Raw genomic sequence first — 14,990 nt, 5'->3', positions numbered from 1 at the left:
CTATTAACCTTTGGTATCTCCCTTTGTCATCTTGTACTTCATTAGGATCCATACTAAACTTCAACCCTTCATCTAATGGTGTAGCTACCGGCTGACAAGTTGACATGCCGGTTTCATGCAACAAATCAATAATATACTTCCTTGGACACAAGAAAATTGTAGAACTGCTTCTCGATACCTCAATCCATGTTATCACCATATCATCTACGTACACAATAAATGTAGTCGGCTTCCCATTTTGTCTTTTCATAAACAGTGTATGATCGAAGTTACTTTATCTGTAGCCAAATGTTCTCATAGAATTTGTGAAGCTTCCAAATCACGCTCAAGAGGACTGCTTCGAACCACACAAAGATTTCTTCAACATGCACACCTTTCTTTTGTATTTATTTGGAGCATACATACTGGTGGCAGATGTATATAAATATTTTTTGTCAAATCTCCATGCAAGAAGACATTCTTCATTCACATTGAACTGTTGTAAGGGCCAATTAAGAAGTATAACAAAACACAGATTTTTTGTTGAACTTGGTTATTGGGGCAAACATATATGTATAGTCGATTCTATATTTTTAGTGTACCCTTTTGTTATCAGTCTCGCCTTGAATCGATCCATCGCCACTTCAGCTTTGTACTTCAAGTATAGACCCATTTGCATCCCACAAGTTTCTTGCCAACTAGCAAGTCTGTGATCTCCTAGGTAGCATTCTTCTTCGAAGACTTCAACTCTTCATTCAATGTTGCTTGCCAACGTGGATTAGCTAAAGCCTCCAAAAACTTCAACTTTTCAGTCATTACTTCTTAGACGCATAATCGAGGGAAACAACCTAACCTTACCCACCGGATGAAGGAAAAGGATCCAAATATCCTATTGCCAACCATGTATCATCACATAAACTTCAACACCATGCAAAGCATTCATACAAAAACTATCATCGGATAGTATTCCGAGTTCCTTGAAAGAATCCCTATTTGATACTAGATGGACCAAGGCCATGAAAAAAGAGATGAGTGTGCTTCACAAGAACCGAACGTAGGATCTAGTCCCATTTGCCGAGAGGAAAGAAAAGAGTAGGTGATGTGGGTGAATGCAATCTAGCACAAAGCAGATGAATCCATTAAGAGGTATAAGGCCTAATTGGTTGCCAAAGGTTATACTCAAACCTATGGTACTGACTACACGGAAACATTTGCTCTAGTAGCAAAATTCAACATAGTAAGAGTGTTGCTTTCATTGGTAGCAAAACCTAGATTATCTTACAACAATTTGATGTGAAGAACGCCTTTCAACATGGAAATCTTAATGAGGAAGTGTATATGGACATTCCACTAGGGTATACATCACTTACACAATCAAGAGTAGTGTGTAAACCGAACAAAGTTATGTATGGACTAAAGCAATCACCTCGTGCATGGTTTGTCAAGTGCAGAAATGGAGTATATAGGTCTGGTAAAAAGAATATGTGATTTATTAAGGCTTCTGCGGTTGCTTACAGAACTTGGGTATCCGCCTATACTTGCAACAAAGTTGTTTTGTGATAACACAGCTGCCATTGATATTTCTCATAATCTAATTAAGTGTGGTCGAACCAAACATGTTGAAGGAGAAGTTAGACGCAAATATCATTCAATTTCTTTTCGTGAAATCAAAAGCATATATTTTAACAAAGGCAGTTGGAAGTCAAACATCCTAAACTCACTCGATAAGTTGGGCATCAACGACATTTATACACCAACTTGAGGAGTGCTGGCATAAGTTGACTTTTTGACGTAATTAACGGGCCTTGTTCCCTATATGATTCCTTGTAATTAGGATAGACTTCATTATTTATTCTTGTCTTGTAAGTTAAAGTTGTAATATATATCTTGCCTCCTATTTGAGGAGAGTACATTGAGAATTCAACCACCCAAATGAGCACCAGAATCTTATTTTCCTGAATACTGTATGTGATCGAAAACCGGTCGAAAATATTTTTCATCTGCTTACATGCGTGACCTTGAAGACGGGGACGACGACACAGGTGCACTCTGCAGCGCAAGAAAAAATTGTCTCATGTTTACTTCAAAAGGGGAAAAAGTTACGCACGAAAATAAGAATAGTTGTTCTTACCAGAGGCAACCCTCTTGTTGCTCTTTCTTCCAAAAACCTTGATGGTTTGAAAAAGTTGCCGTATGTTCCGGACCATTTCTTGAGACTAGCGTATATGTGTTTAGGGCCAACGAGGTCTGCCCAGAACACAATACCGCCCCTGCCACGTAAGAAACAACGACGTGAAATCAAGCATGTACATTAACTAACAACATCGTTACTGTCAACCAAGTGAAAACACTAACAGTACACAACTGCAACAAGCTTGTACAAAATGGAGAGGGTTGTTCAAGTCCGGACAGTTAACCGCAAGGGATCCATTGCCCGCACCTCGGATGTCCAGATCAAACAATCAGCCCTCTCCATTAGCTGCACGAGTAGAGAGGTGAATATTTCGAACATCTAAAGCTCAAGCAGACACGAGGGTCAAAATAGAACTCACCGGTAAGAGGGGAAACTCATCCCAAGAACAGATGCAATGTCAAGGTCTGCGGCTCGAAAAACTATTCCTTCATCTAGAATACGACATGCCTCATTCACCGCAGGAAACAGCATCATCTCCAGAATTTCCTGGTCTGTAACAGTCAAAGGCTGCAAGCCATAGTCCAGCAAACACGATGAGCATGATAGCCTCATAAAGAATGCATTATTTAAAGCAACTACTGAGCCCGTAACAGCAAGACAGAAATCCATTTAAAGTACTACTGTGCAAAAATGAGAATCTATCTTCTGATGTACAGAAAAAGTACCTTTCCACCAGGCATGATATTGGTAACTCGTCGAGATTCCTCAATAAGAGGTAGGACAGAAAAATCAGGTTTTGGCTTGCTTCCCTTCTCATAAATATAGTATCCTTTTCCATTGTTTTTACCTGAAATGCCAAAAGCACAAAGCAGTTTGAACAAAAAACATGTTACAATACCCCTCTCCAACTTCTTTCCAAAAAAGGATGATCTAATAAAATTACTGAAGTTCTAGATTACCATTTCGTCCATTTTTTATCAAGATCTCAACCAATGGAGATTTAAATGTGCGATCAGGGAAAGCACGAGATAATTCCTTTCCAGCAGCAAGGGCTACTCCGTAGCCTCCCAAGTCTTGAAGCCTGCAAGTTAAGAGCACTAGATATAATCATCAATGTAGTTCTTAATTCTACGATCAGCAGGCATAAACATTCCTAAAAAAAAGCCAGATCCTATGTTAAGATGAACAGAATAAGAGGTGACCCCAAGCCAACAAGGCTCTTTGCTTTGCAAGGGTCAGGGGAGGAACGTCTATTGTACGCAGCCGCCCTACCCTTGCAAAGAGGCTATTTCCATAACCTAAACCTGTGATCTTTTTTGGTCACAAAGGTGCAACCTTTCCGTTGTGCCAAGACTTGCCCTCTAAAATGAACAAAAGAAAACAGGAAATCTAGGTATGGTGAAAAGGAAGAAAGTTACTGGAATGGACCCATAGGTAGGCCAAAATCCCTAATGATCCTGTCAATTCTGAACACATCCACTCCTGAATTGACCAATAAATGGGCACTGTGAAAATAGGGAAAGAATGCTCGATTGACGGCAAAGCCTGTGCAGTTACCAACCACGACAGGAACTTTCTTTATTATTTTTCCAACAGTAAAAAGATCAAGAATAACTTGTGCTGAAGTCTTCTCTGTCCGTACTATTTCAAGAAGAGGCATCACATGAGCAGGACTGTCCATCAAAGAACAATTCAAAATTAAGGAAGTATAAATAAAAAGCATTCCACCATAACTATCAGTGCATATATAAAAAACAATGACAAAAAATGGTTTTGGCGGAGTAAAACATTTCTAAGTGGAAAAAAAGTGTGTTTCTTTTCTTCGAGTGGTACAGCAGTGTGCTCCTGGGAAGAAAAATGCACGATAACCTGAAAAAATGTGCTCCCACAATGCGATCATGAGAGTTTGTCTTTTCTCCAACAACATTGAGGTCAATAGTGGATGTGTTTGTAGCCAATACGCAGTGAGGAGGACAAACTTTCTCGAGTTCACTAAAGATTTTTTGTTTGAGAGGAACACTTTCAATGACAGCCTGCAAACAAGGAATAATTGTATCAAATGACTTTCAAACAGAAATTCAAGAGGTAATATGTAGATAATACAAATTTCATTACAACAAAAAACATTAAGTAGAGAGCAGATGCTCAGGCTCTCAGGCCCAAAAAGGTGGTCAATACAGATGAGCACAAGAAATCATCTCTAACAGAACAAAGAAGGTTTAAGAAAATGGTCTGAAAATATGAAAGAAAAAACAAAAAGAAATTGAAAACATCTGGTATGGCATTCTAAAATTCCCTACCTCTATGACCATATCCACATCTTTGAAGTCGGAGTAGTCCAAACTACCTTTAAGCAATGCGAGAGATTTTTGTTCCTTGTCCTGTGTCAGCCCCCTTCTAGTTACTAAGCCTTTAACGTTTCCTGTTGAAACAAAAAACCAACGATAAAGAATTTGAAGATTTCAGGTTTCAAATATCACCAGTGCACTGCATACACAAAAAAAAAAAAACCATGCCAGAGTGTTATTTTGTTAGTTACCAGAAAACAAGTGAACCACCAATCTGCTACAAAACTCAGCACGGACTCCCATTTAAAATAAACATGATCTAATGCAGCCTGAATAGACTCATTCATAAATCCAAAGTAAAATGAATAGTAAAAAAAAAATCATATGCCGGACTGCAGCCTGAATCCTGAAGACTCATTCATAACTCATAGGAAAATGGTAAATCTCAAGAATTCTGCTAATGAGGTAACCACCTTCTATCTTTTTTATGCCCTTCTGAAGATATTCAGGGTTGACTTCCTTTAGAACCACAGATATATTGCTGAGGAGAAGGGCTGTAGCAATGCCAGAACCCATCAGACCTCCCCCAATAACAGCAACTTTCTTTATTTGCCTTGGTTTAAGGCCAACATCGGTAACATTGGGCACCTGCATAAGTTAAAATTTAAGTAGATACAACAAGAATCAAAAGGAGGGTAAAATGCAGAAACTGCTTCCTGGCAACAGAAGATGATAAACACTCTTCATAAAATTTAAATAATTAGCAGAGGCATTGCATAAAAGCATCAATACAAATTCAATTACTTAAGGATGAATAGTGGATAACTGGATTTAGAAAACCAAGCAGAAACATTTACAACAAACAGAAGAACATAAAACAAATGGGAAATCTCATTACGAAGCCAGGAGAGGGTTGTTTAGGGCCAAATCTGTCAACAGATGTCATCAACACAAAGACAGAGGACTGGAAGAAAATCTAAAAAAAAAACTAGTAAAGAAGCTACTTGTGTATCATGCTCATACCTTTGATGTTGCTCGTTGGGCAAAAAAAACATGGACAAGACCTTTTGCAGTGTCTGCTAGAACTAACTCCTTAGAAACTTTAGCCTCCTGATATAACAATTTAATTTGTTAGAAAATATGTGAACCGGCATGCCATTACACATATGAAGGACGATTAAACATGTATAGCAAACAAAGCTAATGACATCAAAATTACCATTAAAAGACCACTGTATCCTCCATGAACAATGCCATCCTCGATCACATTGAGGCATGCTTCGTGATGAGGCAATTTGGGAGCAGTCTTCCTGGCTTGTTGTCTGGCAACTTTCAGTGTCTCTCGAGCCTCAGACAGGGAACCAAGTTTATCTGTCCTGTGAAGAGAGCGCAACCACGGTTTGTGTTTGTCTGCAATTTCCAAAGCCCATGAACGAGAAACTTTCAGCAACTCTTCAGGAGACACAATAGCATCTATAAGACCAAGCTTCTTCCCTTCTTCAGACTGGATTGGCTTCGATGACTGAAAAGGACCAGATGCTGTACTAAATTAGAATCAATGCAAGATGAGCTTATAATGGATAATAATTTTGAGTAAAATTTTAAGCTGTCCAAAACAAGCACACTGCATGTGTTCAGTGTATGGACCTAAATATATAGTTTCAAGAACACAAGAAATTATTTCATGACATTTGGGTATAAAACTCAAACAAAATATAGTTTAGAGATAGAACACAAGAAATTATTTCATAATTCTCAACATTTCAGTATGAAGCTCTAATAAATTCTAACTGTTCCACACTAAGCTATCTTTTCCTCTTTTGCCTTTGTCCCCTCAAAGCAAATGACAATGTTTTCAAATCAATATGGTAGATCAAGAATCGAAAGAATATAGTTGCAAGCACAAAACTAGAAAATTGAAAACAAATAAAAAAAAAATGAGCAGAGGAGCCAATTACCAGCATCATTTCAATTGCCTTCTGAAGCCCTACAAGCCTTGGCAGACGTTGTGTGCCTTACATAGCAACAATATTTTAACATTTCAGTACAACAATCGATATTATTTTAGTGTCCAATTTACTTGCTTGTGTAGAAAAAAAAGTTATACCTCCTAGTCCAGGAATCACTCCAAGAGCCAACTCAGGAAGGCCAAGTTGAGTTCTTGGAGCAGCTATACGTGCATGGCACCCCTGCATGAAATTTACTAATAAGACGCAATTCCACTACAGTTTTGACAGCAAATTTATCACCAAAAATCTGAAAACCAGAAGTTGTCCACTCGTGGGTGCGAGCACAAACCAATGCCAACTCCAAGCCACCTCCTAGTGCAAGTCCTTCCATGGCAGCAACAACAGGCTTTTTCGAACCTGTTATAACAGAAGCAGTTAACTCTGCACAGCAAAAATGGAGCCCAGTAATTGACCTTTTCGAAAAGAACATTGGGGACAATACCTTCAAGTGTGTTGAGCACAAAGTCAAAAGATACATCGGGCATAACCAAAACATCCCCTACAACGCCACACAAAACAACGGCAAGTTCTCAATCCATTTCATCAGTAAACTCAATGCTACAAATAGAGAGAGACCAACAAAGTTCATTTCAATCATACCAGACTCGTGAACCTTCTCGAAAACATTGATATCGAAACCGGCTGAAAACCTTCCTCCACTGCCTTCATCAACCAAAAAACAAGGAAAAAAAATTACATAACGTCCACAAAGCAAAAGAAAATCAATAAAAAGATTCAAGCTTTCGATTGTCTAAACTTAGATTTTCCAATTGGGACGAACTAGATCGAACAGAACGTCACCGCATCAAATTCAATCGAAAGAGCAGGAATCGAAGCTACATTACCAGTCAAAACGACCGCCTTGACGTCGTTTCGCCTCCCGGCCTCCTCGAATTTCTCCTTCAAGCTAGCTACAACTGCAGAAGCACCAAAATATCAATAAACAATTACGAACCGGCAGAGATTTGATAATGCAGAGGCAGAGCTAGCTCGTTTACTCGGTATGGCCAAGGCGTTGACAGGTGGATTGAAGATGGTGATGACTGCAACGCCGTCGTTGCCGACCTTCAAGGTGACCTTGGCCTTCGCCATGGATTCGAAAACCAGAGTAGTGAAGAAGAAGAAGAGAGTACTATTTTGAATGGTACAGTATCTCGATTCATGTCAAGGAGGAATTTATTGTCGGTGCCTCAATTATTTTCTACTCTTTTCTTTAACAATTTTTCTTTCCTGAAGAATCGCTTATATTTAACTTGTTTATTCAATATATCGGATTCTGTGCAACGTAGGGACAACTTCATCATCACAAAATAATTTCACGGACTGATATGCTTTATACTTTGAATTAAGCTTAAGCCATAAAATTTCACAAATCTCCAAGACTTTCGCATATTTCGTTTCTTACTTCTCTACGTAATTAAGTTACCTTCCATGTAAGTAACATGATATTAAATGCATATAGTCAACTGAACAAGCCAATATACATTAGTATAAATTTCTTTGTCTGACTTCCCTTCAAATATCGCAAAAGTCCTTACTGAACATGTTGTTTTCCAAGTCTTGGTGAAAGACCTGGTCAAAGATTTCAGGGTTGTTGCGGGTCAATGGATCGTATCAATATTTACTAGCAGGTCGACCCATGGGCCCAATGGATCATAACCAAGACGCCCTAAACAAAGACACCGAACCCGACGTCGTTTCCTGTGGCCGTCTCGAATAAACCTTTCCGTCGGCGAGCCCAGTGACAGAGTGACCAAAACCCCACAAAGCTCGAAGCTTTCTCCAATGGCGTCCTGCAAAGTTATCTCTAGGTTATCCTCCCGATTACAGCCCTTCACGCGCAATCTCACCAAGAAGTCGCCGGCATCCGAGCTTTCTCAGCTCAAGTCGAGCCTTCTCTCTCCGGCCTCCGCTCCCGTCCGACGCATTTCTGGTCTTTCCAGGTATATCAGCTCCTCCAATTCTCATTTCTCGTCCTCGTTTTCTTACGACCTGTTTGGCGCCCGAGAAAGTGTAGGAATAGTTTGTATCTTAGAAATATTTTGTCTTTTTGTTAGGTTACCAGTGGAGTTGGGATCAATGATGCCGTTGCACAGCGCGGTGGCTTCGGCGCGGTTGATATCGAGCTTGTCGATTGACTCTCAGAACTGGGGATTAGTTCCTCAAGGTGAGATTTTTACTTTAGTATGATGATTTACGCGCTTAATCTCTGTAGCTTGTACTTGACATGATGTTAACTAGAAAATGCACACCATCTGCTTGTTTGTTTGCCAACTTAATCTACTTGTTAAATGTCGGTGTTTAGCTTCGCAGGACTGGCGGATCAGTCTCGCACGAACAATTTGAATTGTTTGATGCGATGTTGCTTCATGATAAAATGAGCTATGTTGCATTGTTGTAATAGTTGTTCGATTGCCCTCGAGCAATCCTCTTAAGTGAAAATGTGGTTTAGAACTGCTCTGGAATGACATTACGTAACAAAGTTCAAATTCTGTTTGAAACAATTGAAGTTTTCTTGTTTTGGATGCTCGGCGATATGGGGTTTTTGAGCTCAGCATTTGCTTTGATTATAAACTCTTTCTCTATTTGATTGAGTTTTAGTGATCTAAGTTTCGGATTCAGGTATATATGGCATTTTGTAGTATTTATGGACTGGATTGGCTATCCGTTGCCTGCCTTCTTATGAGCCTCTGAGTGAGCTTGTATTGTTAAGACTCGAGAGATAACTACCAGGGGCAGACTATGGTTGTTTTCGTTTTTTAGATGGAAGTTTTTGGAGCTAGATATATCCTATTGACTTAGAATTTTTCGGAGCCTCAGTTTGCTTCCTAGTAGTAGTTTATACAAAAGTTGCTAGGGTGCTCTGGCATGCCATTTTCTTTGTTCTCAAGAACTTAAACTAGACATGCGCATGTATTCACACCTGCACACTCTACCGAGTTGCAACAATGGATTCTTGCTAATCATCTTTATGTATAACTATATCAATCAAACGATATACAGCACTTAATGAAGCAACGGTTTAAATGTAAGTAAAAAACTTCCTTGTTTTGCTAACCGTAAGTTGGCTTTACATCAGTCTCGATATAATCACGTTCAGCCATGTTCATGTGATATCAAGTATGAACTCTAACACCTTCTTTTCTTTCACATATTTCAGGGATTTCAATGCCTTTATGACAATGTCTCCCTGTATCAAGTTGTCTTGCATAGGCAATGTAGGTCTCGTGTTGACATTTTCTTTTACGATCACTTTAGTGACATAAGATGTTGAACAGTTCATCGGACACCTCTGTCTGTCGATTTTCATCCTTTTGTTAGAATTCCTTCTTCAATGAGGCTGGATGCTTTTCTGTCTATCGATGTTTGGGCATTACAAAGGGTGAGATGTGCCCGTCATTGTGTACTTAGTTTATCCATGATGCTGGACGCTTTCTTTCTTATTGCTTTCAGCTACATGTCCAATTACAAGTTATACAAGACAAGTTCAATTTCAAAGCTGTTTGGAAAAGTTACCTACTTACAGAAACCCTTCTCTCTCAGTCAGTTACTTGCGGGTTATGGCACAACCCTTGAGAGGGTAAGATAAGGAGGCCCTCAGTATCTTGTCTTAGCTGATAAGATCGTTTTTTTAACGCTCCTCTTTTAGTCTCCTGCGTTTGTATTTAATTTAGAGTGCAAGTGACTAAAGCAGGAGAACTAGAGTAATGCTAAGAAGATTAAATTTTGAAAACTAAAGAGCGTGGAAGTTGATGATTGGTTTATTACTTAAACGTTGATAAAAATGCTTATTTCTATTGGTAACACATCATTTAATTTTATAGAAAATTTTGAGTTTGATTCCTATGAATTAGAGTTGAACTCATACACTAGTCCGTAAAATTTGAGTCCAGTAGAGCGAGTACAGTATAGAACATGACTCTTATTACGATTAAACTCACACAGCTACAAAAACAATGGGTAGGCCGGAAGCCCGACACCCTAATTTTAATATACAAGAATCAAACTTACATAAACCACCATGAAACAATATTGGATATAAAGGGCTTGTCATTTCATTAGTTTCAGTGGAGTTTACTACTTTACCGTCGCACTGTTAAGCAATTCCTACATCCCCTTCATAAATAGTAAGGGCAACTTCGTCATTTCGGACAACTTTGGGATTACTTTTGTATTAAATCCATATATCGGGTAACAGAGATGGAGCTCTTCCAACGGCCACACATGGCCTCCTTCACCTCCAACGCACTGCAGCAAAAGCACCACCACCACCACCTCCCCTCCGCCACCCTCTGTAAGTGCCCGTCAGCTTTCCACGTCTTTAAATTCCGTTTTCCTTCTCATATTTTCACTTTCTCGCCACCCAAACAGACCCTTAAGCTTTATCCACTTCCACTAGCTAGACAAAACATCAGCCACATAGTTGCAAAGTTATCGTCGACAACGTACCACGAACCGTACACAAAATCCCAGAACTCAGGAACTGGAAGTGGTACGGAGTTGTCTTCCTTAAAGTCCACGGAACAACGGGTTTCGAGAAAATCCGAAAAGCACCATGTCGGTTCAGGAGTGGAGAAGAAGGGTGAAGATACTAGGAAAAATCTTGTCTTTAGAAAGAGGAGGGATGGGAATGGTCCTAATGGGTCAAATGGGCATTCTTCTAGGAGGTTTAGAGATAAGAATGCGGTAAAATCTTTGAAAAGCCGAGGCGGTTTAGGGGTAAAGGAGGGGAGGAACAAGAGGGGTGGTGGTAATCAGGTGGGAGGAGAAGAGAGAAGGGAGAGAGGGTTGAAGAAGTATGATGCTGATTCGCCGGAAGTTAAGATGCGAGTAGGTTTGGATATGTGCTCGAAGAGAGGGGATGTGATGGGTGCAATTAGGTTCTATGATTTGGCTCAAAAGGAAGAGATTAAGTTGGAGCAGTATCATTATACTGTGCTGTTGTATCTCTGCTCTTCTGCAGCTGTTGGTGTTGTTCGTCCGGCGAAGAGTGGGAGTGGGAGTCGGACTTTGGATACCTTGGATTTGCACAGCGAAGAAACTAGGGTGGAATCCATGGATACATCAAATTTGGACAATGGGGACCTGGATGATACCTGTGGAAGTAACAGTTTTGATGATGATTCGGATGGTACTTCCAATGAAAAGGAGAATTTAGCATGGTTTTCTAATGGGTTTGTGAAGCGAAATTCCCGCCTTTTAGATGGACTGAACTACCCCACAAGGGGTGGAGATGATTCTTCTAATGTAAAAGATGGGAGCAGTAAGCAAGAAGATAATGGAATTCGGGTTAGTGAAGATGTGAAGAAGTATGCGCTCGAAAGGGGATTTGAGATCTATGAGAAGATGTGTTCGGATAATGTTCCGGTGAATGAGGCAGCATTGACATCTGTGGCTAGAATGGCAATGTCAATGGGTGATGGAGACATGGCATTTGATATGGTGAGGCAAATGAAGTCAATGGGAATAAATCCTAGACTCCGTTCCTACGGTCCTGCATTATCTGCTTTTTGCCATAGCGGAGATATTGATAAAGCATTTGCTGTTGAGAAACACATGTTGGAGCACGGTGTTTATCCGGAAGAGCCTGAACTTGAAGCCCTCTTAAGAGTGAGTGTGGGAGTTGGTAAAGGCGACAAGGTGTATTATATGCTGCACAAACTAAGAACAAGCGTAAGGAGGGTCTCACCGTCTACTGCAGATTTAATTGTAAAATGGTTTCTTAGCAAGGAAGCTTCAAGAGTGGGGAGAACAAAATGGGATCGAAGATCTATAAGGGATGCAATCGAGAATGGAGGTGGGGGCTGGCATGGGCAGGGCTGGTTGGGAAAAGGGAAGTGGTCTGTGTTACGTACTACAATCGGAGATGATGGCTTGTGCAAATGCTGTGGGGAGAAACTGGCCACAATTGACCTTGATCCCGTAGAAACAGAAAACTTTGCTGAGTCAGTTGCATCAATAGCTATAAAAAGAGAGAAAAACTCAAGCTTTCAGAAATTTCAAGTACAAAAATCCCATCAATATGCGTTGTTTTAGCTTAATCTTGTATTCAGCCTTGACTTAGGAAAGAAAAATATTTTGTTATGCAGAAATGGCTGGACTATTATGGACCTTTTGAAGCAGTGGTGGATGGAGCTAATGTAGGCCTTTTCAGCCAGAAGAAATTTGTCCCGTCCAAGGCAAGTTGCACGATGCTTAGGCACACACGCAAATCAAGTTTATGTTCTCATTCGTGATTGATGTAAATTTTATTGGTGGATTGTTTAGGTCAATGCTGTTGTTAATGGAATACGGCAGAAACTTCCTTCGAAGAAATGGCCACTTATTGTTCTTCATAATAGGCGCATCACCGGAGGCAGAATGGATGAGCGAGTAAATAGGGCACTGATTGAGAAGTGGCAACATGCCGATGCTCTATATGCGACACCTACTGGTTCAAATGATGATTGGTGAGTAACATAACATTGGAGGTAACTTCGTATATGATTTTTCCATCAAATTTCTGATTTAATAGCTCATTCTTGTTAATTATCTAGGGAATACATATATGCATTTAAAGTGCCACGATATTACCTGTGATTCAGGTACTGGTTGTATGCAGCTATAAAGTTCAAGTGCTTACTTGTGACAAATGATGAGATGAGAGACCATATATTCCAACTTCTTGGAAATGATTTCTTCCCCAGATGGAAAGAAAGGCATCAAGTGAGTGAGGATCTTTTGAAGCTAATATTTCATCGTGCCTCTGTCGGTTCTTAATGTGAACTTTGCAAAGATAATAAACTTATCTATGCTGGACTAGATTACTAGGTCCAATCTGTTTTACACTTCTTGCAACCAACGATTCTTGGTTTCCGGTATGATTTCTAGTCCTATTTTTCTAACTAGCTAGCTATCGTTTTCTAATTTCAGGTGCATTTCACATTTTCTGATGCTGGTCCAGTCTTTCACATGCCTCCTCCCTGTTCTGTTGTAATACAGGTAAATCAAATTAACTGAATCTTTGATTCGAAAATTCTGTATCTGTACATGTTTATATTTCTATCTTTTGAAAGCCGACTCAACAGAAATATTGGTACACTTGGTGCAATTATGTCCTTAGGAATCAGAGGAAGGGCACTGGCACATTCCAGTTGTATCAGAACATGAGCGTGAATCAGAACGAACATGGCTATGCATTATGCGAGCTAAATCACGCACGGCAACAAAGGATTCTGCAGCCATCCGTGAAGGTGATTTTCAAGTGCTAGCAATTCGCTTGTTTATTATTGCGCAGTCACTTTTGTGTTTATAAATTTACTGAGTTCATTGTGTGGAATAGATGCACAACCCCCTCGTCATAACAACGGATATGCAAGGTCAGCTACCCGAACTGGTGTTGATTCACAGCCACTGAATAGTGGCAACCAAAAATATTCTAAACACAAACCTAAGGAATTTATCAAGAATCTCAAAGATATTCTGTTGGGGTCCGTGACCTTGGATCATCACTCGATTGTGCCAGACATTGCAACTGCAGAGAAGATTGGTGGATGCACCATTGATTTCCAAATATAAAGTTTATGCAATCCTGTTCAGGAACTTCACTGAGGCATTAGGTAGTAGCCAATGAGCTCCCAACTGAGAGGTTTTTTGTATAGTTGGCGGCTGATTTTGCTAGTTGGAGAAGGATAGAGATTTGCGATTGCAGAAAGCACTTTTGGAATAAACTTTTAGTAGCTTAGGGCTTTTTTTCTCCTCCTTTTTGCACGCGTGTGTACAGTGGGGTTGGCTGATAGGGTGGTTCTCATAGGCCACAAGCCTCTCCTTTGGTTGCATGATCTTTGATTCAAGTAAACTCAATTTGATGCTCTGGCCTCGTAGCTTAAGTAGTTACCTCTGCTTCCGAGATCATGTGCTTTATTTCTCTTTCACCAATATCACTTGTTGATAAAAGTGAACTCAATTTGATATATACATTGACCTTCTGAATGAGAATCTATAACATGTTGGAACGAGCATCGAAATTATTCAAATTACGGAATTGCCCTTCATTCTCGTTCCCTCTCTGTTGTATTCATAACTTCTCTTTTCTTCTCTTTCTAAATTTTCGACTTTCCTGATTCATGATTTTCTCCTTTCCAAATAAGTTAATATGCAACCAGTTTAAGGTAATCCAAGTCGAATCTAACCACATTGGGACTGCCAATAAACCTCGTTAATTGATTGTAACAATCTTATCATTATCTGACAATTAGCCTCTAATTATTCTTGATATCAAATCATTTTGTCATGAACCCATATAAAGAATGTGTAATTACAATTATACCTCGGAAATAATGCAGTCACTCATTCAAATCAAATATACTTTAATGGATGGGCAGTACCACCTGGCACCTTTGATTCGCTTGTCAGTCACTGACTAACACTAATTCTTTTTTAACTTTTCTTCTAAACAGAAAGCTAAACAGAATAAAAGGCAAAGAACACAAAATCACGGGCTGAAAACTCTGTTTTTGTCATCTTTCTCTTTCTTGATACACATGCTGCTGTGATCATGTAGAGATTTTTCATTATGTCAAGAACATGGTCCAGTCCATC

General features: G+C 39.6%; 3 protein-coding genes across 5 annotated transcripts; 2 read left to right on the top strand and 1 right to left on the bottom strand.

Annotated features, from left to right (window-relative positions):
- Positions 1-1,762: 1,762 nt before the first annotated feature.
- LOC103960685 (peroxisomal fatty acid beta-oxidation multifunctional protein AIM1-like) lies at positions 1,763-7,729 on the bottom strand. Of its 3 annotated transcripts, none has more exons than XM_048567342.1 (18): positions 7,409-7,725; positions 7,256-7,327; positions 7,011-7,073; positions 6,853-6,909; positions 6,700-6,767; positions 6,509-6,590; positions 6,360-6,415; positions 5,621-5,923; positions 5,425-5,511; positions 4,875-5,049; positions 4,414-4,535; positions 3,983-4,146; positions 3,532-3,786; positions 3,073-3,194; positions 2,839-2,960; positions 2,532-2,680; positions 2,111-2,249; positions 1,763-2,028 (listed from the first exon to the last, which is right to left on the bottom strand). In XM_048567342.1, the coding sequence occupies exons 1-18, from the start codon at positions 7,500-7,502 to the stop codon at positions 1,984-1,986; spliced, it is 2,175 nt and encodes a 724-aa protein (XP_048423299.1). In that variant the 5' UTR covers positions 7,503-7,725; the 3' UTR covers positions 1,763-1,983. The 3 variants fall into 3 exon arrangements, 1 of the variants encoding a protein (XP_048423299.1); XR_007251895.1 differs by lacking the exon at positions 1,763-2,028 and adding an exon at positions 2,335-2,458 and having other exon boundaries at positions 7,409-7,729; XR_007251896.1 differs by lacking the exon at positions 1,763-2,028 and adding an exon at positions 2,345-2,458 and having other exon boundaries at positions 2,113-2,249; positions 7,409-7,729.
- Positions 7,730-8,149: 420 nt separating this feature from the next.
- Positions 8,150-9,853, top strand: LOC103960687 (protein NONRESPONDING TO OXYLIPINS 2, mitochondrial). The gene is made up of 3 exons (XM_009373167.3): positions 8,150-8,353; positions 8,468-8,577; positions 9,571-9,853. The coding sequence occupies exons 1-3, from the start codon at positions 8,196-8,198 to the stop codon at positions 9,588-9,590; spliced, it is 288 nt and encodes a 95-aa protein (XP_009371442.1). The 5' UTR covers positions 8,150-8,195; the 3' UTR covers positions 9,591-9,853.
- A 6-nt stretch (positions 9,854-9,859) lies between these two features.
- On the top strand, positions 9,860-14,443 carry LOC103960688 (proteinaceous RNase P 1, chloroplastic/mitochondrial). Its single transcript, XM_009373168.3, has 7 exons — positions 9,860-12,413; positions 12,500-12,589; positions 12,678-12,859; positions 12,995-13,115; positions 13,323-13,391; positions 13,513-13,642; positions 13,732-14,443. Exons 1-7 carry the CDS (start codon positions 10,611-10,613, stop codon positions 13,965-13,967), a joined length of 2,631 nt encoding a protein of 876 aa, XP_009371443.1. The 5' UTR covers positions 9,860-10,610; the 3' UTR covers positions 13,968-14,443.
- Positions 14,444-14,990: the final 547 nt, after the last annotated feature.

Source organism: the organism of the source record quoted next, unplaced genomic scaffold (assembly GCF_019419815.1).
Source record: "Pyrus x bretschneideri cultivar Hongxiangsu unplaced genomic scaffold, Pyrus_bretschneideri_v1 Contig44, whole genome shotgun sequence".
NCBI classification, from domain to species: Eukaryota; Viridiplantae; Streptophyta; class Magnoliopsida; order Rosales; family Rosaceae; genus Pyrus; species Pyrus x bretschneideri.
The sequence above is the reverse complement of the archived record's forward strand: the minus strand, read 5'-3'. Positions and strand labels throughout refer to the sequence as shown.

Bases quoted from the DNA above. Each gene is read 5' to 3' on its own strand.
- LOC103960685 (XM_048567342.1), bottom strand. From the start codon at position 7,502: ATGGCGAAGGCCAAGGTCACCTTGAAGGTCGGCAACGACGGCGTTGCA. The intron at 4,536-4,874 runs GTGGTTACCTCA...TTGTTTCAACAG, and splicing joins GGGCATAAAAAAGATAGAAG to GAAACGTTAAAGGCTTAGTA. The intron at 2,029-2,110 runs GTAAGAACAACT...CTTGCGCTGCAG, and splicing joins CAACAAGAGGGTTGCCTCTG to AGTGCACCTGTGTCGTCGTC.
- LOC103960687 (XM_009373167.3), top strand. From the start codon at position 8,196: ATGGCGTCCTGCAAAGTTATCTCTAGGTTATCCTCCCGATTACAGCCC. The intron at 8,354-8,467 runs GTATATCAGCTC...TCTTTTTGTTAG, and splicing joins CGCATTTCTGGTCTTTCCAG to GTTACCAGTGGAGTTGGGAT. The intron at 8,578-9,570 runs GTGAGATTTTTA...CACATATTTCAG, and splicing joins CTGGGGATTAGTTCCTCAAG to GGATTTCAATGCCTTTATGA.
- LOC103960688 (XM_009373168.3), top strand. From the start codon at position 10,611: ATGGAGCTCTTCCAACGGCCACACATGGCCTCCTTCACCTCCAACGCA. The intron at 12,414-12,499 runs GTACAAAAATCC...TTTGTTATGCAG, and splicing joins CAAGCTTTCAGAAATTTCAA to AAATGGCTGGACTATTATGG. The intron at 13,643-13,731 runs GTGATTTTCAAG...TGTGTGGAATAG, and splicing joins TTCTGCAGCCATCCGTGAAG to ATGCACAACCCCCTCGTCAT.